Source organism: Carica papaya, chromosome 3, assembly GCF_054855325.1.
Source record: "Carica papaya isolate Zhongbai chromosome 3, ASM5485532v1, whole genome shotgun sequence".
In the NCBI taxonomy this organism is placed as follows: domain Eukaryota; kingdom Viridiplantae; phylum Streptophyta; class Magnoliopsida; order Brassicales; family Caricaceae; genus Carica; species Carica papaya.
Window position 1 is genome coordinate 14426888 of NC_142311.1, and position 23274 is coordinate 14450161.

Sequence of the window (23274 nt, forward strand, 5' to 3'; positions counted from 1 at the left end):
ATGCACTAAATTCAATTGATTGTTTAGAAATAGGTACTTGGATAATAGACGTAGGGGCATCTAGCCATATGTGTGTAGATATTACACTAATTCATTCACCCACATAGATTATTAAACCTACACCAATATGTTTATCTGATGCTTTTGTTAAGTTTGTTCATCACATAGGTGATGTACAGTTGAATCATAATCTTGTTTTAATAGACGTTCTTCATATACCTACCTTCAAATTTAACCTTTTTGTCCATAAACAAATTATCTGTTTTAGCCATAATCAAATTTGTTTTCTATCCTAAATGTTGCATATTGCAGGACCTGAAGACTAATCAAGTATTAGTAATTGGAAAAGTGGTTGCAAGATTAGACATTTTAGATCATAAGTCATTTCATTTAGACACTATCAAGGCCTGCACTATGTCACTGGTACAGGAAGTGCAAATTAATTTTTTTTTTCACTTTTGTTGATGTAAACACTGAGACTTATTCTGAAAATAATACCTCAGTGAATTCCTTTTCTTTTTGGCATCACATATTGGGTCATTCATTTTCCATTATATTCAAATACCTACCTTTTATATCCTCTCAATTTTTTGATAATAAAATCTATTTTGTTCCTTTTCTAATCAAAGACAATTACTTTTTACTCATAGTATTATTCATTTTGTTAAATCATTCTAACTTGTTCACATAGATATTTTGGGACCTTATAAACAATCTTCAACTACTAGTGCTCATTACTTCTTGACAATTATAGATGACTATACAAGAGCTACTTGGACTTATCTCATGCATCATAAATCACAAATTGTTGGACTTTTAGATAATTTTTTGAAAATGGTAAAAATACAATTTAACACTTTGGTTCAATAAATCAAAACTATAATTTCTTAGTCAAAATTGTCAAGATTTATTTCATCATAATGGAATATTGTATCAAAAAAGTTGTGTTTATACTTCACAACAAAATAGAGTTGTGAAAAAAAAGCATAGACATTTACTTCAAGTAGTTAGAGCTCTCATGTTTCATTCATCTTTACCAAAACATTTTTGGGGTAAATCAATACTTACTACTACTTATCTTATTAATAGATTACCAAGTCAAATTTTACATTGGAAATCACCCTACCAAACTACACACACTTAAAATGTTTTGGATGTTTGTGTTATACTACTAACACACGTCCACATAAAGATAAATTTGAAACAAGATCTTTTAAATATATTTTCATTGGATACTCGATGGACAGAAGGCATACAAACTTTATGATTTACATTCCAAACAAATCTTTACCTCTAGAGATGTTGTTTTTTATGAAATAGAGTTTCTTTTTAGTTATATGCCTTCTTCCATTGTTTCTGTTCCTTTATCATCTATTCCTCTTACCTTGGATCATGAGATTAATGTTCATGATGATACTCAACTTAATAGTCATCAATCAGTACCCAATGCTCCATCTCCATTATATACATCATCTCCTATATCTTCTCTACCTACTGAATCTGTCTAGGTTAAATATAGTACTCGAATAACTTCAAAAATAGTTTAGTTGAATGATTATATGTCTAATGTTATACATTCTGCTTCTTTTCTATGCTCAACAAGTTCACTCTTCTTCTTCTGCAATTTACCTACACCTTATACTCCTAATATTTTTCCATATACTACTAATACTTGTTTCTCATCTACATATGTTGACTTTTTTACCAAAGTTTCTATTGTAAAAGAACCTGCTACTTACAATCAAGTGAAGAATAGTCCAGAGTAGATTAAAGCTATGAACTAGGAGTTGACAATATTAAAAAAAATTATAATACTTGGGAATTAACATAATTACCTGCTCATAAAAGGCCAACTGGTTCTAAATGGGTATATAAAGTGAAATTGAAGCCAGATAGAAGTGTTAATCGATATAAAACCAAGTTGTTGGCTAAGGGATATAATTAGTCAGCTGAAATTGTCTACATAGATAATTTTTCACCTGTTGTAAAATGCTGACAGTGAGAATATTTTTTGTTATAGTTGCTGCTCAATCTTGGCCTTTACATTAATTGGATATTAATAATGTCTTTTTTACCTGTTGTAAAACAATAATTTCTTATTTTTACCAAAATACCCCTCTAAGTTTGAATCAAGAATGCTTTATCTTTGGATGGAGTAAAACCTTTGTCTAGAACATTTTCTACATCTTGGGAGCCAAGTATGGCTTTCATGCAAAGACACCAACTTTCATAGTTTTCTTTTATAAGACAAGGAAATTAGAAGAAAAATATATTATTGTTAGTGATCTCTATAGAATTTTAGAATAAAAAAAATAAGAAACTAAGCTCTAATACCACTTTGTTGGAAAAAATAAAGAGATAAGCTAGCTGAGTATAATACTTTATTGAAATATGAGAGGAAGAAGTAAGAGAGATTAATTGAGAAACTCAAGTTTTGATTTGTGGTTGATGATAAAAACCTTTAAGTACATGTGTATTTATAGGTTCTAATACAACTCTTAAATTTTTAATACATGAATGATAATTATATTGGAAACCCAAAAGAATTATTTTTAATTCTAATTCATGAATTATAACCTACAAAAATAAAAAGATATATTTGTATCCTTTACTCCTTAATTTCTAAATTATTATCTTTAACTCCTTAGAAGACAAAAAGTCCCTTACAAATTGTTATTTCTAATACTCCTCCTTAATTTGTAAATTTTTTTCTCACTCCAAGATTAACACATAGTCTTTGAAAAACTTCAAACTTGAGTGGCTTGGTGAAAACATCCACAACTTGATTTTGAGTCTTCACGTACTTGAGCTTAACTTTTTTTTTTTAGCAATGCAATCTCTAATGAAATGATACCTTGTATCTATGTGTTTGCTTTGTTCATAAAACACCGGAATTTTGGCTAATGCTTGCACGGACTTGTTGTCAATTAAAATTTTAGTAACTTCCTCTTGTGTCAAATAAAGTTCCTTCATTAACCTTTTAAGCCATATGGCATGACAAGTGCAAAAATTTGTCACCACATATTCAGATTCACAAGTTAATAATGTAATGATGGTATGCTTCTTAGAACTCTAAGTAATTACACAATCACCCATAAAAAATATAAAGCCAGTTGTACTTTTTTTATTATCAACATATCCAGCAAAATCACTATCACAAAATCCCCTAAGCTTAAAATCATTAGATGATGAGTAAAATAACCCAAAATCAATAGTACCTTTGAGGTAGCGTAGAATTATTTTAGCAACATTCATGTAGGAGGCGGTAGGAACTTCCATAAAATGACTTATTAGTCCAACCACAAAAAGAATATCGAGCTTTATAAAAGTCAAGTATATCAAACTTCCCATAAGACTTTTAAAGAGAGTGAGATCGACCTTTTCTCCACTATCAATCTTTGATAACTTGACTTTACATTCCATAGGCGTGTTTACATGATTATAATTAAGCATTTTAAATTTCTCTAAGACTTCTTTTGCATAGCCTTCTTAAGAAATAAAAAATGTCATATTCCATTTGCTTCACCTCAAGGCCCAAATAGTAAGAAATGCACCCAATATCACTCATCTCAAATTCAAGTAACATGTTTTTCTTGAATTCTTTAAACAATTTTGGGTTATTGCCGGTGAAAATGAGATCATCCACATAAACACACAAGTAGAATATCACTATTAGTATGATATTTTACATAACGAGTATATTCATGAAGACAGTGAACAAACTCATTATCTTTAAAATACTTGTGTATACGGCTATTCCATACCCTTGGCGTTTGCTTTAGCCCATATAAAGATTTATTCAATCTCAACACTTTATCTACCCGTCCTTTAACCACAAAACTCAATTGTTGCTCTACATAAACCTCCTTATTAAGATAGCTATTTAAAAATGCCGACTTCACGTCAAGTTAAAAAAATTTCACTTCATTTGAGCTAGAATAACTAATAAAAAGAAAAACATCTCCATGCGAGCAACTGGTGTAAAAATCTCATCATAATAAACTCCATGCTTCTACTTGTATCCTTTGGCTACAAGTCTTGCCTTATACCTTTACACATTTCTTTGAGAATCCTTCTTTGCTTTGTAGACTCATTTAACGTTGATAGCTTTATGTCCTTCAGGAAGATTTTATAGCTCCTATATGTTGTTCTTTTATATGGATTTGATCTCTTTCTCCATGGCTTATCTCCATTTTGTATCTTTCATGGCTTCATCAAAATTCATTAGTTCACTGTCAAGGAAAAGACAAAACAAATTAATTATATTAAAGTTAGTGATCTCCTCATTTTCATCATAGAAATCTTGAATGCTCTTCATTTTTCTTGGCCTTTAACTTAAGTTTCCTTGAGAAATAAATGATGCAATATGAGTCGGAGAAGGGGGTGGAGTTATCTCTTGCATAGGCACTATGGTCTCTTGGCTTTCCTCTTCAAAATATGGAAAAAATAATAAACATTTTCTTCTCGTTTCTCCCAATTCTAAGCTATATTTTCATCAAATTCAACATCTCTACTCACCACAATTTTATCATTGCTTTGATTGTTCAATTTGTAGCCTTTTGAATTTGCATCATAACCAATGAAAACATGTTTGACACTTCAATCGTCGAGCTTGGATCTCTCTTGTTGTAGACCATGAGCATATGTAATACTTCTAAAAACACATAAATGGTTGACACTATGCTTCACTCCTCTCCATGCTTCTTGGGGAGTCTTGTCTTTTACCCTTGACGTTGGAGATCTGTTAGATAAATATAGTACAGAATAAATTGTTTCAGCCTAAAATTTCTTAGGTATGTTTTTGGCTTTCAACATGCTTCTAGCCATACTAAGAATAGTTTTATTCTTTCTCTCTGCAACTCTATTTTGTTATGGTGATTTTGGAACCGTTAAAGGATGATGAATTTTATTAGATTCACAAAAGTCATAGAATTCTTTGGAAGTGAATTCACCTCCTCTATCAGTTCTCAAAGAATTTATCTCACATCTACAATGTTTCTCTATAAAAGCGTTGAAAATTTTAAAAACAACAAAAGTATTCGATTTTTACTTTAAAAGTACACCCAAGTCTTCCTGCTAAAATCATCAATAAATAATAGAAAGTATTTATTTTTACCAAATGAAGGTATATTGATTGGTCCATACATATCAGCATGTAGAAGTTGAAGTTGCTTGGTTGCTCTTGTAGTGGCTTCTTTCGGAAAACCTCTTCTTGAATGCTTCCCAAATAGACATGCTTTACACAATTGATTAAGATGGTTGTCAAATGCATCTTTTTCACCATTTTTCCTTCTCCCATTGCCTTGAGTGCACCAAAGTTCAAATGGCCAAATCTCATATACTAACACCATGCTTCATCTTTCACACTAGTCTTCAAGCATTTTATTTCAGTAGTTTTGAGATTTAAGATAAGCATTCTATTATTTGACATATGCACCTTAACAATCAAATTAGCACTTTGATCTGTAAACCAAATACAACAATATTTTATGTTGAATTCATATCATTTTTCAAGAAGTTGGCCCAAAATCAAGATATTGCTTTTCAACTTTAGCATATAATAAATATTGGTAATAAGAACATGCCCACCATTTTTTGAAAAAATTAGAATTGTACCTCTCCTTTGAATTTGGACTTTTGAGGAGTCTCCAAAAGAAACATTGTCATTTATATTCTCATCAAGCTCAACAAATTTTTCTTTGTAGCCGCACATGTAATTGCTTGCTCCATTATTCAAGTACCACGAACTGGTTATCACTATCTCCATCTTTACATGCTAGCAACAAAGTTGTTTCCTCCTTATCTTGTTTATTATTGACAAAGTTGGCTTGTTCCTCCTTTTTGTTTAAAGTGTTATGGCATTCTCAAGCATAATGGTCATATATGTGATAGTTATAATATTCAACATTGGACTTGTTAGAATTTTTATAGTTACCTCTTTTTCTTCCTCTTCTACGACCTCTACTTACCTGTTGGCTTCTATCTTCATTTGACATCATTTTGAGTTTTATTTCTTTTAGACACCTGACCACAACCATGATCATATCCTCTATCTCTTCCTCGTTCTCTTTACCTTCCACCATCATTCAAAGAGACCTTTGATTTGAAAAATTGCTCCAAAGGCTCTTCTCATTTTCTTTTTATTTTATCTTCATGAGCTTGTAATGATCCCTCTAATTGCTCAAACGTCAAAGTGTCTAGATCTTTTGACTTTTAAATATACACACCACATAATCGAACTTTGGTGTAAAGATTGAAGAATGTTCTGCACGACACGAACATCTTCCATCGTCTCACCATATCTTCTCATTTGGTCCATCGTAAACTTTACCCTTGAGCAAGAATCTGAAATGAATTCAACATCCTCAATTCGCAAAGCTTTAAATTCACCTCGTAAAGTTTGGAGCCGTACCTTCTTCACCTTGTCAACTCCTTGGAGGGAATTCTTCAAAATCTCCCCAACTTACTTTGCGTTAGTAGCATCGACCACCTTCAAAAACATGGATTCATCCAAACCTTGATGGATGAGAGCAAGAGCTTGTTGATCCTTCTTCCTTATTTTTATCAAAGCATCCCTCTCATTTCGAGTTAAGAATGCTTTATATTCGGATGGAATAAAACCTTTGTCTACGATATTCCGCACATCTTGGAAGCCACTTTCATGCGAAGACACCAGCTCTTATAGTTTTCTTTTATAAGACGAGAAAATTAGAAGGAAAATAGATTATTGTTAGTCATCTTTCTAGAATTTTAGAATAAAAAAGACAATGAACCAAGTTCTGATGCCACTTTATTGGAAAAAATGAAGAGATAAACTAGCTGAATATAATACTTTGTTGAAATATGAGAAGAAGAAGTAAGAGAGACTAATTGAGAAACTCAAGTTTTGATTTGTGGTTGATGATAAAAACCTTCAAGTATATGGGGACTTATAGGTACTAATACAACTTTTAAATTTTCAAATACATGAATGATAATTATTAATCATAACCACCTAGGGAAACCCAAAAGACCTACATCTAATTCTAATTCATATATTATAACCTACAAAAATCAAAAAATACATTTGTATCCTTTATTCAATTTCTAAATTATTATCTTTAATTTCTTAGAAAACAAAAATTCTCTTTTGTAAATTATTATTTCGAACATTGCATTCATCTACATGTGATTTAACCTCGGTCATAAGTTAGTTGTTCTAAAGTCATCATTTTTAAAATATTTAGCTTTCACTATTTCGAAAAAAAGAAAAAAAAAATGAATTATCTTTTTATCGCTAAGTCTATTTAGACAACAATACTTGCTTAAACATTTGAAAATCTTTAAATCTCAGTCTTCCTTCAATCTTGTTGTACAATTTTGAGTGAGCAATTAAGTGTAAAGCTTTTGCTCCCTTTTTGTGAACCCACCAAAACCTTAATATAAGATTTTGTCCATTTGAGAACAAACAACGTTTCAGTTCTGTAGTCTATTGGGACTTTTACTTGTATTCAAAGGCCTACCAATCACTGTTGAGAATCCCACATGTGTTTTAAGTTAGTATATCTCTGGGTTTACGAATTAATAGGAAGTAAATGAATTAGTATTCGTACAGCCGCCGCCAATTTCTTTTTTAATTTAATTTCTCTAATTTTCTTATATTGAGGTCGCATATGTACTATTTTTTTTTATTGGTATCCAGTCCAAGTACTATATATTATGATTATGACGATAGGGTTTGAAGTGGGTCTGGAATATGTCAGTTGGTTTGATTTTCGTTTTCTTTTTCAATTGAAGTTATAATGATACTAGTATATTGATGTGGAAATCAGAAGTAAATTCTCTTGCTTTCAGGTTATAGTTTGAAACACCAGCAGTACATTCTCTTGCTTTTACATAGAAATTTACTACTCAAATCTTTCAGCAGTAATACTTATGATTTTAGTTACAGTAAAGCAAGTAAGATTCTGATCGTATTTCTATCAATTGAATCACACAATTCCAATCATGAACAATTTAAGTACAATTCAAATTGTAAATACTCCACTTATAATCAACAATGATAAAATCTCTTCTGTACGTTGTTAGATATTTTCTCTGAACCTTAATTTGCTTATGAAGTGAACAAGAAAGATTCTTTTGAAATTTTTTGAGGAGGGAAGTGGGGTAAATCACCAAGAATAATTCTTTGGTAAACGACTGTAGAAGGAGTTACTTAAGTCTGTCAAATTAAATGATTTTAATCATTACTTGACTGAAATTTGAATGGTCCAAATTTGGTTGGTGGAAAAAACTAAAATACCACGACGGTTGAGAATATTATTTTTTATAGGTACTCTGGAGCATGCATCACGGTTTAGCCTTAGAATTCGCAAATAATTATGCAAGGAACAATCAAGGTATCAACTTTGAGGGCTGTTGAGTTTTATATATATATATATATATAGATCTGTGAATTTTCCTTTCTATGAAGAAGACTTCCTAATTGTTTGACCATGAAGATGATATATGCAGATATATCAGTCAAAAATTCCCAGTCTACCCACAACTAGAAAATCAAATTAACGGTCAAGAAAATACCACCTGCTGGCTGATCATCATCTATATATAACTTCATTTTGGAATGGGATTTGCATTGCATTAATAGATCATCTATACTCTCATAACATTCATTCTTCCTTTGACTCAAAAAGAAGAAGAAAAAAAACTTCATTCTACCTTCGCTAATTATGGGATCTGTATCAAACGAGGTGGTGATCGAGCTCACCCCATTCATTCGAGTTTACAAAGATGGTTATGTAGAGCGTCTTGCTGGCTCCCCCATAGTTCCTCCCTCACCCGAACAAGACCCCGACACAGGTGTCTCCTCCAAAGATGTAATCATCTCCCTAAACCCACCAATCTCTGCTCGTCTCTATCTCCCTAATAAACTCCCCAACAAAAAATTACCCATCTTGGTGTATTTCCACGGCGGTGCCTTCTGCATCGAATCTGCATTCTCATTTCTCGATCACAGATATCTAAACAACATGGTGTCTGAAGCTCAAGTAGTTGGAGTCTCTGTGGAGTACAGACTAGCCCCAGAACACCCTCTGCCTACAGCATACCAAGATTGTTGGGATGCTCTTCAGTGGGTAGCCTCTCACTCCATCAAAGATAAACTTCACAACGATCCATGGCTGGCAGACTTTGGTGATTTCAGTGGACTCTTTATCGGGGGTGACAGTGCAGGAGCCAATATTGCACATAACGTAGCAATGAGAGCAGGAAATGAGGGTTTGTCTGGTGGTGTAAAAATTGAGGGTACATGGCTTGCTCAACCCTTCTTTTGGGCATCAAGCGCCATAGGCGTGGAGCCTGAGAAGAGATTACCTGCAAAGGTCTGGAATGTGGTGTGGCCGTCTGCACCGGGTGGTGTCGACAATCCGATGATCAATCCAGTGGGTGAAGGGTGCAGAAAGGAGCTGGCTGGACTTGGATGCTCGAGGTTACTGGTTTGTGTGGCCGAGAAAGACACGTTTAGAGAGAGAGGTGTTTTGTATTGTGATGCAGTGAAGGAAAGCGGATGGGAAGGAGAAGTTGAATTTTTTGAGGTGAAAGGAGAAGATCATGGCTTTCATATATTTCATCCCTACACTGTCAACTCTAAGGCCATGATCAAACGCTTGGCTTCTTTTCTCTCCGGCAACTGATTCAATACATCGTTAAGATCTAATTTTCTTCCATTGTTAAAATAATTGGATATGTACTAAAAAGTATCAGTACTTTTTTCATATTATTGTAATAATTATTTTATTTAAATATAAATTTGTGTTTTAAATTTTACTTAAATTAACTCTAACAATCCTAATATTTTAATAGTATTTAAGATAAGTTTCGTGTTAAATAATATTATCATATGAATATTATATTTTTTAATAATCATCAGTATATGTACAATGTGATAGATGTGTTAATAATTTTTTAAAATGTGATAGAGTGTAATTGACACATAATAAATATTTTAAATATTTTTTTTCTTATTATTCAAATATACTTTGTATAAAAGAGTACATTAAGAAATTACAAGATTTCATAAAAAAAAAGAAAAGTTTCTCTTGTATAACAATCTCGGATGATTTTTGAGTGAAGTAATTTTTCGTTCTTATTGAGAGTTTCTCATCATTGAGAAATAAAACATTTTCATTATCAGCCTCATGATGATGCTCTCCTTGTTAACTTGTGGAATAAGAGATAGGCTATCAAGTATATCTTTTATGCAGAAGACTGAATACTAGAAATGTGAATGTAGAAGAAGATCAAATTCTATATTTTGAAAAAAATGTGTTATATATTTTGAGTTGTGTCTGTATGTATGTATACACACACACACACACAGAGATAGTCTGTTTTTATATGCAAAAAAGTGGCCATTAATTGAGCTTCACAGTGTCTCTCGCATAGGTCACTCAGCACGAAAAAATCATTGATTGCTCAATGACCGACAAGGATTGATTTTATTATGAAATTCCATTACTTTTTAGAATGTATTCTGTGTGAACAATTTTTATCTTGTAAAGACAGCGAACTTAAATAAGGAGAAAAACAATAACTAGTTATCCTTATTACGTTTAAAAAATTACAGCATATCTATCACATAATAAATATATAATAACTATTCATATAGTGCCATTACTTACGATGTATGCAATTATTAAATAGAGTTCGATGTTAAATTAAACAAAACATAAAAATATAAGGGTGTATTTGAAATATAATTATGGCAAGTGCTAATATAATTTTTTTTTTCAAAAGGTAGTCTTTTTTAAGTATAAATCCTTAAATAATTGCTTGTTCTTATTATTTTGTTCTAACATTATCTCAATTTTAGGAGTTGTTACTTTTTTTTCTATTTGATGTAAAATTAGAAATTATGAAAGTATTTTGCTTAGGATTAACACCCAACGCTAGGAAAATAAGGCCCGACCCATCTGGTATCAATATATATATATATAAGGTCAAAACAACGTCGTTTTGGGATTTCTCAAAATGACACTATTTTGAATTTTTTTTTTATAAAAAAGACCAAAGGCCAATACACCTCCGGTCGAGGAAGGAAAAGAGACATGTACGTCTCTTCTCTCAGTCGATAAAGAGGAAGAAAGGACCTGCACGCCGGGATAGAAGAGACGTGTAGGACTCTTTTCTCTTCTCCCTACAAAAGTTAAATTTTTTGATGTGAGAGGAGAAGATCATGGCATGGACGATATGTCCCATCGTGATCGAACAGAAGAGAGGGATGGATCAGTGGCCCCGTGTCATCTCAGAGCTGTACGACTGACAACTGCATGAAGCCATAATACGAAGAGATGCGATGCACAATCGAAGAAGAGGAAGATTCGCGACAAACAGTCGCGACTTTGTGATTACGGGCATGTTTTGACACATTCTCACCATATCTATACTAGATCTAAGCACATGAGGAAGTCTGTGGTGATTTTTGGCCATTTGTGGAGGTCCCAACGATAGTGTATGGTGGTTTTTGACAGCAGCGCATGTAACCTCCAGTGACAGTGTGTTCGCGTGCAGCAACGCAATTTTTCAGTAATTGTGCACGGCAGAAATTGGCTTTCAGAAATCCTTCTGCAAACGAAAATCAAGTAAGTGCGCAAGTACTTACAAATACAATTTAATCTGCTTAAGATATTAAAAATATGACTTTTAAAAATTAATAATTTTATTTTTAAATTATCGATAGATGTAGGATTTCGGCAGGACTTTATCATTGATTTTTGTGTTCTTATTTATATTTATTACTGAATTAATGATAAATTATTATGTTATATTTTGTAACTGAATTTCTATATGGACTGGTTATTATGTATTAATTATGAGTATATTAAAGGTACATAGAAGAATCTAGGGTGATGAATATTTATAATATGTGTTTTAGGTGTAGGAAGTGTTAAATAACAAAATTAGAAAATTTATTAGTGAGTTGAAATAAAAAAAGAATATTAAAAGATATGAAAAACTCATTTAATCAGTATCACCGATGGGTGGGTGTGTGTGTAGCTATTTGACATGTGACTGTGGTAAACTCCACCTATAGATACAGTTTCAGCCAGACATGGCTAAGCAATATTGTGAAGCTATGAGCTATGTACTATAAATTAAAAACTGTGAACTGTAAACTGTGAACCGTTATCTGCTATGTATCCACGTGGTTGAGGGGATTCTTACTGCTCTTATTGATACTGGCGAAAATAGCATCACGCGATGAATTATTTTTAATAAAAAGTAGACTGATAGGAATGAATGTAAGTCATGTATAAAGCTTGTGATACTGAAATATTGAATTATGATATTCACTTGATTGTTTGTATATTATATTATGATACTATAATACCGAATTTTGATATTTATTGAACTGTGTATGTCTGAATTTATGATACTGGAATACTGAATTTTGATGTTTACTAAACTATTTATACTGAATTCTGATATTTACTGAACTATTTATACTGAATTTTGATGTTGACTGAATGAACTGATTTAGAAAATAAAGTGCATGAGTTATGGTATAGATACCATGTATTTTTAGAAAGAATAAAGAAAAAGCATTTTAAACTCTCATTATCGATAATTTTATATTTTCTACCAATTTGAATAGATTACCATATTATTTGTTAGTACTTACACGTTTATTGAACATAGCAAATTTATTCTATTTATTATTTATTTTTTTTTCAGATCAAAATAATCTTAATCTCACTCTTGAATAACGAAAGATTTAGTAAGATATCATTTTATTTTATTTTTATTCAAATAGTAATTAAAATTAATTATTTTTTTATAATAAATATTTATTTTAAATTTTAAAAATATTTTATATATATTAAATATTTTAAGTTAAATATGCTATTTTTATTATTTTAAGATTTGAACTATTCCCTTCCCGAAATGGGCAAAAGTAAGAAATTGTTTATTGCAATATATATATATATATATATATACACACACATAGACACACATATACAGACAGGTGAAATCATTATTATCCAATAACTTTCTATACATGTATATGTACGGGTACTTTCACCCAACAATGAGAATATCGAAAAGTTAAGTTATCACTTCAAAAATGATTTCTTGGGTTGTTTCTTTTACAATAAAGAATAAGAATTTATACTAGTATGTAAAGCAGACTGTGCATGAGTAAATTATAAATTTTTTAAAGTTAGTTCTATAAAAAATTCCAAAATAGAATAAAACATCATCATTATTTTGTACATTTAAAACTCATAACACAAACAAAATCCCACGGAGTACACAGATGGTGGACACCCTCGTCTATAAATTTTTGCCTAAAATATAGTTATATTTTTGTTTAATTACAAAATATTTGAACCTTGTTTACCTTACTGCTCAGAGAAACTAAATTTATGGTATGGTAAGTTAGGATACATAAGCTTCTTTGGTTAAAGAGATTTTGGTAGGTTTTAGGATTATTAAATAACAACATGTAAAGTAGAGTTTAACATTTGAAAAAATGAACTTTAATATCAACACTGAAGGACCAACATGGTATTTATGTATAACTATATAAAAGAGACGTTACAAAATAAAATTAAATGTATTTACTACGCACGATTGCAGAAGAAAAGTATATTCTACAGCATGTGAATTATGAGCTTCTATTGTGATTAGCATATTGAATATCTATTTTCTCGCTCAGAGTTTTTGAATATTACCTTCTTCAAATGTTTGTTATTTATTCAAATGATAATATTAGTTTGATTGTTTAGTATGTTATGTGTGCGGCTCAAAATAAGTTTGAAAGTGTATTTAATATCTCAAAATTTGGCTTACTCACACGAGCAGCCATCTAACATTGGGTGATTTGCAGAGGTGAGATTGTTTCTAAGCAATGGAAAACCCTAATTGAAAATTAAGCTCAAAATCAAGATGAGGTCACTGTAGTTACTATAATATAAATATTATGATATTTAGTAAATTTTTCACCATTTATTTACTCTACTGAAAATACCAAATTATGAATTCTTAATCAATCTGTAAGAATTTGTATTGAAGAAGTCAAGTTATGAATTACAATGTCCAAACTAGAAATTTTTACTTATAGTTACTAAATAAATAAATAGCAGTACACTCTTTCGGGAGAATATATATATATATATATATATATATATATATATATCATGGCATATGATTCATACATGTGTGCAGACAAATCGAGTGCAGAGGAATGTGAAAGAGTAGATGTTTGCCTCTTCAATATGTAGGATACTTAAAGAATAAAAATCAACCCAATTATTACTCTTAAGGACTTTTGAGTGGTTTTTATACATTTAGCTCCCTAATTACTAATTCAATCAAATTGAATTTATTTATGAAAACAACTGAGCAAAGAACTAATAAAATTTATTATAAAGAAAGAAAACTTAATTGTTTATCATTTGTTTTATGTATGTTAAAACACATTGTCAAATAATATTTAAGTATTTCGAATGTGAGTTAATGTGTGCTCTTATGTATAACTGAGTGGATTGAAACATTATAACTTGATGTTAATAATAATGTAAACATAGTTGGAAATTGGGTAAAAAATGTTTAAGCCATTGTTTAATCCTTAACAGCTTAACAATAGTATAAGTTTATATGTTTTATAGTCACACCTTAAATTGTTAAGTGTTAAATACTTAAGAAGAAGGTGTAATGACATATCTTTGAGAAAAAAAAAAATAGTTCAACTCATTATTCACAAGTAGGAATTAGGATGGATCATGAATGAGTCTCAATTATGGATAAACCTAAAACTGAGCTTATAATCTTAACTTAAAACTACATAAAATCTCTTAACTAACCGCCAAAAGTGCCTATAAAAAATTAATATCCTTATAAAAGTTAAATAATATGATAGTTGTAAAGAATAAAATAAATATAGGACCTTTGGGTGTATGTGGAATTGTTTAAATTTAGGAAAAATCTAAAAGCAATATATCTATGATTTCCATAAATTCTTTGAAATTATATATCTTGAGTCTTAATACATAAAAATAACATTTAAAGGGTGAGTCGAAAGTATTATTTCTTCGCGATTGGTTATGTGATTAATAACTATTGATGTGACTTGAATTTTAAGGATATCTTATCTATATTCTAGAGGATATTTAATGTTTATCTTAGTGGGTATTTTATGTATATGTTGAGAATATTTTGTATTTATACTAATGAATAATTTATGTATATTTTAGAGAGTTACTTACTGTTTGAGAAAAATTCTAGTAATCTCTTCATATATAGGTTAACTAGCTTATTGATAATGTACTCTCAATTGATCATAGTGAAAAACTTTCTTATCGATCATGTTTGTGGATATAGGCACATTGCTGAACTATATTAAATCTTGTACTCTTTTCTATCTATTTTTATTTCATTGTAATTATGTGTGATTTAGGGGTTTATTTCCCCAACAAGTGGTATCAAAGGTCAGGTTTGACTAAACTAGAGAGAAAAAGTCATATCAATTAATGAGAGAGAGTTAGAGAAGACAATTGATATCAGTCCCGATCGTCACCTGAAGAGAAACTAGCGATAATCTTGTGGTTCGACCATATGCGATGCGAATTTGTGAAGACGGAATCGCGACAAGCCAAAAAGAAATTGTGTGATGGGAAATTTGTTTATATCTGCACAACTGAAGAGGAAGAGGAAGAAATGAACAGCGAGGTCTGTATAGGCTCACGGCCAGAAAATTGGAAAAAGATCGCACAAATAGCCGAATAAGACGAACCGGTGCGATGGGTGGATCCACGAAGGCAGATTTACAGCATTTTTGGCATTTTTCGGCACATTTTCAGCAGATACGTGCCGGATATGATGAGTCGTGAGTTTCTATGATGATTCAAGCGAGTTTCACAACGGTGCGTGGTGGCTGGCGGCAACGTGTGAAAGAACCAATGGTCCTGCATGTGATAGTGCGTGGTGGTCAGGGACAACACGTGAAAGAACCAATGGTCCCGCATGTGACAGTTCGTGGAGGCTCAGGGTGTTTTGAAGGTTGCGCGCAGTGGTTTTTTGTGTAGTAGTGCTGCCCTGTAAGTATTTTTTTCTAACAATAATATTTCTCTCTATTTATTTTTTGTTGCACAGTCTAAGGATTCGAGATGACATCCATAAAGTTTAAAACTTTAATCTCATACGAGAATATCGAAAAGATGAACCAGACAAAACATGAATCTTCCCAAAAACCTAACGTTTCACTTCCTCATTTTCAGTTGATTGCGCTCTTCCCTCCACTCTTCACTCACTCTTCCTCCTCTCTCCCCTCTCTCTCTCTCTCTCTCTCTCTCTCTCTCTCTCTCTCCTCCATGGAAGCTTGAGCCACTCTCTCATTTTGGACATACGTAGTTTGATATTTTCTCTTAACCTTAATTTGCTTATAAAGTGAACAAGAAAATTTCTTTTGAATTTCTTTGTGGAGGGAAGTGGGTTTACCACCAAGAATAATTCTTTGGTAAACGACTGTAAGAAGAAGAGGTTACAATAATTCTGTCAATCATTACTTGACTGAAAATCAAATGGTCCAAATTTGGTTGGTACAAAAAACTAAAATACAAAAACGTTTGAGAATACCATTATTATAAATACTCTGAAGCATGCGTCATGGTTTAGGGTTAGAATTCGTCAAATAAAATTATACAAGGAACAATCAAGATATAAACATTGGGGGCTGTTGAGCTATATATATATATATATCTGTGAATTTTCCTTTCTATGAAGAAGACTTCCAAATTGTTTGACTATGAAGACAAAAATTCTGAGTCTATCCACAACTAGAAAATCAAATTAACGGTCAAGAAAATACCACCGGTCGGCTGATTGCTATCTATATATAATTTTGTTACGGAATTTGCGTTCAGTAACATGTCATATCTATTCTCCTAACATTCATTCTTCTTTCTACTCAAAAAGAAAAAGAAAAAAGAGAGAGAGAGAGAGAGAGAGAGAGAGAGAGAGAGAGAGAGAGAGAGAGGGGAGAGAGAGGGGAAGAGTGAGTAAAGAGTGGAGGGAAGAGGGCAATCAACTGAAAATGAGGAAGTGAAACGATAGGTTTTTGGGAAGATTCATGTTTTGTCTGGTTCATCTTCACGCTTATCTTCTGTCTGTTCGGCAATTTAATTTATGAGACATTAAGGTTTTGTTTGGCTGTAAAATCAGAATTTAAATTTATTGAATTTATTTTAAATTATTTATACACACAGGTATAGATATTAGTTAATTATATATATGTATATATAATATACGGTGAATCCAATTACTTACAGGGAAGAATATCAGATTTTTTATTATTTTGTTTCTATTTCATTATATTATATTACTATATTAATTATTTTTTAATAAATATTACTGCTTTACTTATTATTTATTATTATTACTTGACATAACAGCAAAAGTTTGCAGTAATAGATAATAATAATTAAAATAGTAACAAAATATAATCAAATAAAATAATTACAATATCTGCAATTGAAGAAAAATATAATGTATTTTTATATTTTGAGAAAAATCTAAATGTATCAAGACACTGGGATAGAGTTATTACTTATTTAAATGTATTTAAATTTCTACTACTTAATTTAATACAGATTTTAAATATATATTGTGCAATCGTCATTATGGTAGATCATCTTAATCCACTTTAACTCATTTCAAATAATGCAAATAAAATTTATAATTAATGTGGTACGAGGAGCGGGTGTCATGTGTTGGTAGAAAATTATAAATAAAAAATAAGTATATAATATGTATAAGATAAATACGAATTTAATGATATATCTGTCTCACTTTATCTCGTTGTATAAAACTAATAATTTTTTAATTATAATCAAATTAATCAAATTTAAATTTATAAATATTCAGAATTGTACATATGTAATATTTATATTTATTAATAAATAAATTATGTTTAAGTATTATTTTAAGTTATATCTTATTTTGGTTAACACTTAATATTTTTTAATTAAGTTGTTCATTTTTTATTTGAATATTTTATAATATTTTTTAAAATTAAAAAACACATAAACATGGATAACAAGAAGAAAATTTACTTATATGATAAGTGATAAGTAAATAACTTTTTGCTCGCTCCGATTATAGAGTAAGTAAAGTATTTATATTTTTATTAGTAGGAACAGGAATGGGAATGAATACACCTCCCTCATACTACCTCCATACCTATCTCTATAATATATGAAGCAAACACTCATTTGTCGAACAAATTATTTCATTTCCGTACACAAAAATTGAATTATGCTAAAATTAAATATCATGTGCTTACTTGTTTATACTTTTTGTAAATCAAAATTTAAATGTTCTAGGTAATTGATACCAAGATTTTTTTAAGCTAGCCTTACCTAATTTTCTCTTACTGGTATGTCGGGAGATTTTATAAACTGTACCTAAATAAGTAACATAATAAAAATATTTAGATAAATATAAACATTTAAACATTGAAAATATGCAAATTTTTAAATGAATTATAATGAATTTTCTTTCTTTGGATTCTCGATTGTTTTGGATTTGGTTATTACTAGAGAAATAAACCCTTAAATCACGCACAATCACAATAAAATAAAAACAAATATAAAAGAACACAATATTTAACATAGTTTGGTAGTGTGCCTATATTCACAAACTATGTTAGCTAACTTAATCAATTAAGAGTACATCATCAATATGTTAGCTAACTTATATATGGAGAGACTATTAAAGTTTTTATCAAATAGAAACTCTATAAGATACACATAAATTATTCCTACGATAAATACAAAATATCCTCAAGATATATATAAAATACCCACTAGAATAAACATCAAATATTTTCCAAAATATAGATAAGATGTCCATAAAATTCAAACTACATCAACAAATCTTTCCATTTGCTTGAATTTTTTATATCATCGAAACAATTGACTATCTTGTCGTACTGTCTTGTCAACATGGCCCTCCATAATGGCGTTACTAAGTATCAAATACTTCAACCAAATCTAAGTCGCACCTAAACTTGCTACCTGATCCCCGAATGAAGTGACATCTGCCATCAAATTTTTCACATATAACACAAATTATTTGATTTTCATATGAACTCACTACTTCCTGCAAATCAATTGTCCCTGCAACTGACAAGTCATATGCAACTAGATTTTCATAACTCTGTGGTGGTTTAATGTGTCTTCTCTCCCTGCTTGTTGTAATGCTATATGGTTGTTATTGATCATATGCGCTATTACCTTTTTTATTAAGATCCTGCACTTTTCTACACTATTGAATTGAACTTCTAACTCTATTTGTTCTCTGACACCATGATCTGATTTTGCTATTGCCTTTTCCTTCTAACTGTCTAATGAAATAGACTCATTAAGTATCATATCTCTGCTGATAATCAAGCCTAAATAATTTGGATCACTACACCACAACTTGTAACCTTTCATTCTAGATACATACCTAAAAGTATACATTTCTTTACCATTAACTCAAGCTTACCATCTCTAACATGAGCATAAGTAGGACAACTAAACACTCTCAACTAAGAGTAATCAACGAATGACCCAAACCATACATCAAAAAGAGTTTTACCCTCACTAGTAGTGTTCACAGCCTCAGTCCAAAATTCTTATCTCAAACTTGAATGAGATGACATATTTTGTGCTCTATTACAAAATGTTATATCCATGCGTTCTGTAATACCATTCTTTTATAGTATCTTAACACAAGTATCGTGTCTCACTATGCCTTCCACACTGTAGAAATTATTAAATGCATGATTGTAAAATTGTAACTCATTATAGTCTTAAGACACTTGATATTCCTCTTTGTCTGCTTCTCTATTATGGTCTTCCATCTGACAAATGTGAAAAATGTCTCTTCCTTAAATTTTAGAAAATATACTCATATCTTTATAAAGTAATCATCAGTTAGAGTCATGAAATACCTGACACCCCTCTTAGAGAGAACTCTGTATGGACCCCATAAATCAGAATGAACATAATCCAACTTATCTCTAGTCTTATGTACTTTCTTTCATTGAACTTCACTCTGGTCTGCTTGCCAAACACACAATGTTCATAGAAACCCATGACTCCTTCTTTATACCTATTCAACAAACTCTACTTGCTCAAAAAAGATAATCCTCTATCCCTCATATGATCCTAATGTAGATGCCATAATTGATTCTGACTACTGCTCCCTGATGCTATAGCAACTTCCCCTAAAATTGCACTGCCCTGAAGAACATATAATTTATATTCCAAACTGTATTTCATGAGTATCTTAGAGCCTTTACACACTTTGAGGATATCATTATATGTATGATATTTATAACCCTAGGACACCATTATAGAAAAAGAAATCAGATTTCTCTTCATCTAAGGTACATGCCAACATTCAATGGTTCTGATGGCACCATTAAACTTCTTAATTTAATTTTCCCAATCCCAGCTACAATCAACAGATTGTTATTTTCCATATACACAGTACCACTCTTACATTTGTAAGTAGTAAATCAATGTCTTTGTGGACATATATAGAATGTAACACCATAATCAAGAATCTATAAATTCTTTCTATGATCCAAATTCACAAATAGAACTACCACAACATTGTTATCGCCATCATCATAATTATCCTTGTCGTCTATATTAACATAACTCTCTTGCTCTTTTTCTCTCTTTTGTGTGTAAGACAATCTCTCCTAAAGTGATCATGCTCTTCACATCTAAAACAATTTTCCTCTTTGCCTCAAGATTTTGATATGACATTTCTTTCTACTCTTCCCTTACTTATTAATCTTTTCCCTTTTGTTCTATACTTTGAAAAGTTTTTTTTGTATAGTATCAATAAAAGTTTCATACAAAGATGGTAACGAATACAATACAATTAATGTGTGATCTTTATTATCAATCTTAATATTATTAAGGTCCATAATTATGAAATTAGACTCATCAAGATGTTGTTAATTGGATGTACCTTCACTCATTCTCAGACTATACAATATTTTTTTTTAAATAAAGGCAGTTCGTTTGCGATTTTATAGAGCATAACTCTTACAATTTCTTCTATATAGTTGAAGCTAAAATCTCTCTAGCAGTTTTCCATATAACATTATTATTCACACTCATAAAAATTACATATAAGACTCTATGCTACATATTTGCCTTATTTGACTCTCTCATACCCTCAAGAAATCTTTCTTCAATTACCCCCATAAAACTTGTAAAACCAGAGATGATCTTACTCTAATCTTCCACAAATTAAAATTCATTCAACTATTAAAAATTTCAATCTTATACTTTATGGATGTCATCTCGAATCCTTAGACTGTGCAACAAAAAATAAATAGAGAGAAATATTATTGTTAGAAAAAAATACTCACAGGGCAGCACTACTACACAAAAAACCACTGCGCGCAACCTTCAAAACACCCTGAGCCTCCACGAACTGTCACATGCGGGACCATTGGTTCTTTCACGTGTTGTCCCTGACCACCATGCACTATCACATGCAGGACCATTGGTTCTTTCACGCGTTGCCGCCAGCCACCACGCACCGTTGGGAAACTCACTTGAATCATCATAGAAACTCATGACTCATCATATCCGGCACGTATTTGCTGAAAATGTGTCGAAAAATGCCAAAAATGCTGTAAATATGCCTTCGTGGATCCACCCATCGCACCGGTTCGTCTTATTCGGCTATTTGTGCGATCTTTTTCCAATTTTCTGGCCGTGAGCCTATACAGACCTCGCTGTTCATTTCTTCCTCTTCCTCTTCAATTGTGCAGATATAAACAAATTTCCCATCACACAATTTCTTTTTGGCTTGTCGCGATTCCGTCTTCACAAATTCGCATCGCATATGGTCGAACCACAAGATTATCGCTAGTTTCTCTTCAGGTGACGATCGGGACTGATATCAATTGTCTTCTCTAGCTCTCTCTCATTAACTGATATGACTTTTTCTCTCTAGTTTAGTCAAACCTGACCTTTGATACCACTTGTTGGGGAAATAAACCCCTAAATCACACATAATTACAATGAAATAAAAACAGATAGAAAAGAGTACAAGATTTAATATAGTTCAGCAATGTGCCTATATCCACAAGCATGACCGATAAGAAAGTTTTTCACTATGATCAATTGAGAGTACATTATCAATAAGCTAGTTAACCTATATATGGAGAGATTACTAGAATTTTTCTCAAACAGTAAGTAACTCTCTAATATATACATAAATTATTCATTAGTATAAATACAAAATATTCTCAACATATACATAAAATACCCACTAAGATAAACATTAAATATCCTCTAGAATATAGATAAGATATCCCTAAAATTCAAGCCACATCAATAGTTATTAATCACATAACCAATCATGAAGAAATAATACTTTCGACTCACCCTTTAAATGTTATTTTTATGTATTAAGACTCAAGATATATAATTTCAAAGAATTTATGGAAATCATAGATATATTGCTTTTAGATTTTTCCTAAATTTAAACAATTCCACATACACCCAAAGGTCCTATATTTATTTTATTCTTTACAACTACCATATTATTTAACTTTTATAGGGATATCAATTTTTTATAGGCACTTTTGGCGGTTAGTTAAGAGATTTTATGTAGTTTTTAAGTTAAGATTATAAGCTCAGTTTTAGGTTTATCCATCATTGAGACTCATTCATGATCCATCCTAATTCCTACAGATAGAACATTCGTTCTTTCTTTGCTAATTATGGGATCTGTATCAAACGAGGTGGTGATTGTGTTAAAAATTAATTTGTAAATTAAAATATAATTAATTAATTTGTTAGTGGTTGAACTTCATAAATTAGAGTATCTATATATCTTTTAATTTAGTAGAAGTTGTGAGTCATAAATTAGATTTATTATATTTGTTGGTGGTTATAATTAATTCTACTAGTTATAATAGTGCCTATAAATAGGCATGTACTTGAAGTTTTTTTATAAGAACCACAATAAAAAATCTTAAGTCTTTTCATTAGTCTCTCTAACTCTTCCTCTTATCTCTAACAAAGTGGTATCAGAGCTTGATTTTTTGTTAAAATTCTAGAGATGACTAGCAATAATCTATTTTCTTTCTAATTTTTTCGTCTTACGAAAGAAAACTATGAGAGTTAGTGTCTTCATATGAAAGTCATACTTGGCTCACAAGATGTGTGAGATATTGTAGAAAGAGGTTTTACTCCACCCGAAGATGAAGGATCCTTA

The 23274-nt window shown here is 30.9% G+C and overlaps 1 protein-coding gene across 1 annotated transcript; it reads left to right on the forward strand.

Annotated features, from left to right (window-relative positions):
* The first annotated feature begins 8621 nt into the window (after nt 1–8621).
* On the forward strand, nt 8622–9767 carry LOC110825387 (2-hydroxyisoflavanone dehydratase-like). The gene has a single exon (XM_022055834.2). It carries the CDS (start codon nt 8709–8711, stop codon nt 9669–9671), a length of 963 nt encoding a protein of 320 aa, XP_021911526.2. The 5' UTR covers nt 8622–8708; the 3' UTR covers nt 9672–9767.
* The last annotated feature ends 13507 nt before the right edge of the window (nt 9768–23274 follow it).

Excerpts from the sequence above, each read along its gene's own strand:
- LOC110825387 (XM_022055834.2), top strand. The coding sequence starts at position 8,709 with ATGGGATCTGTATCAAACGAGGTGGTGATCGAGCTCACCCCATTCATT.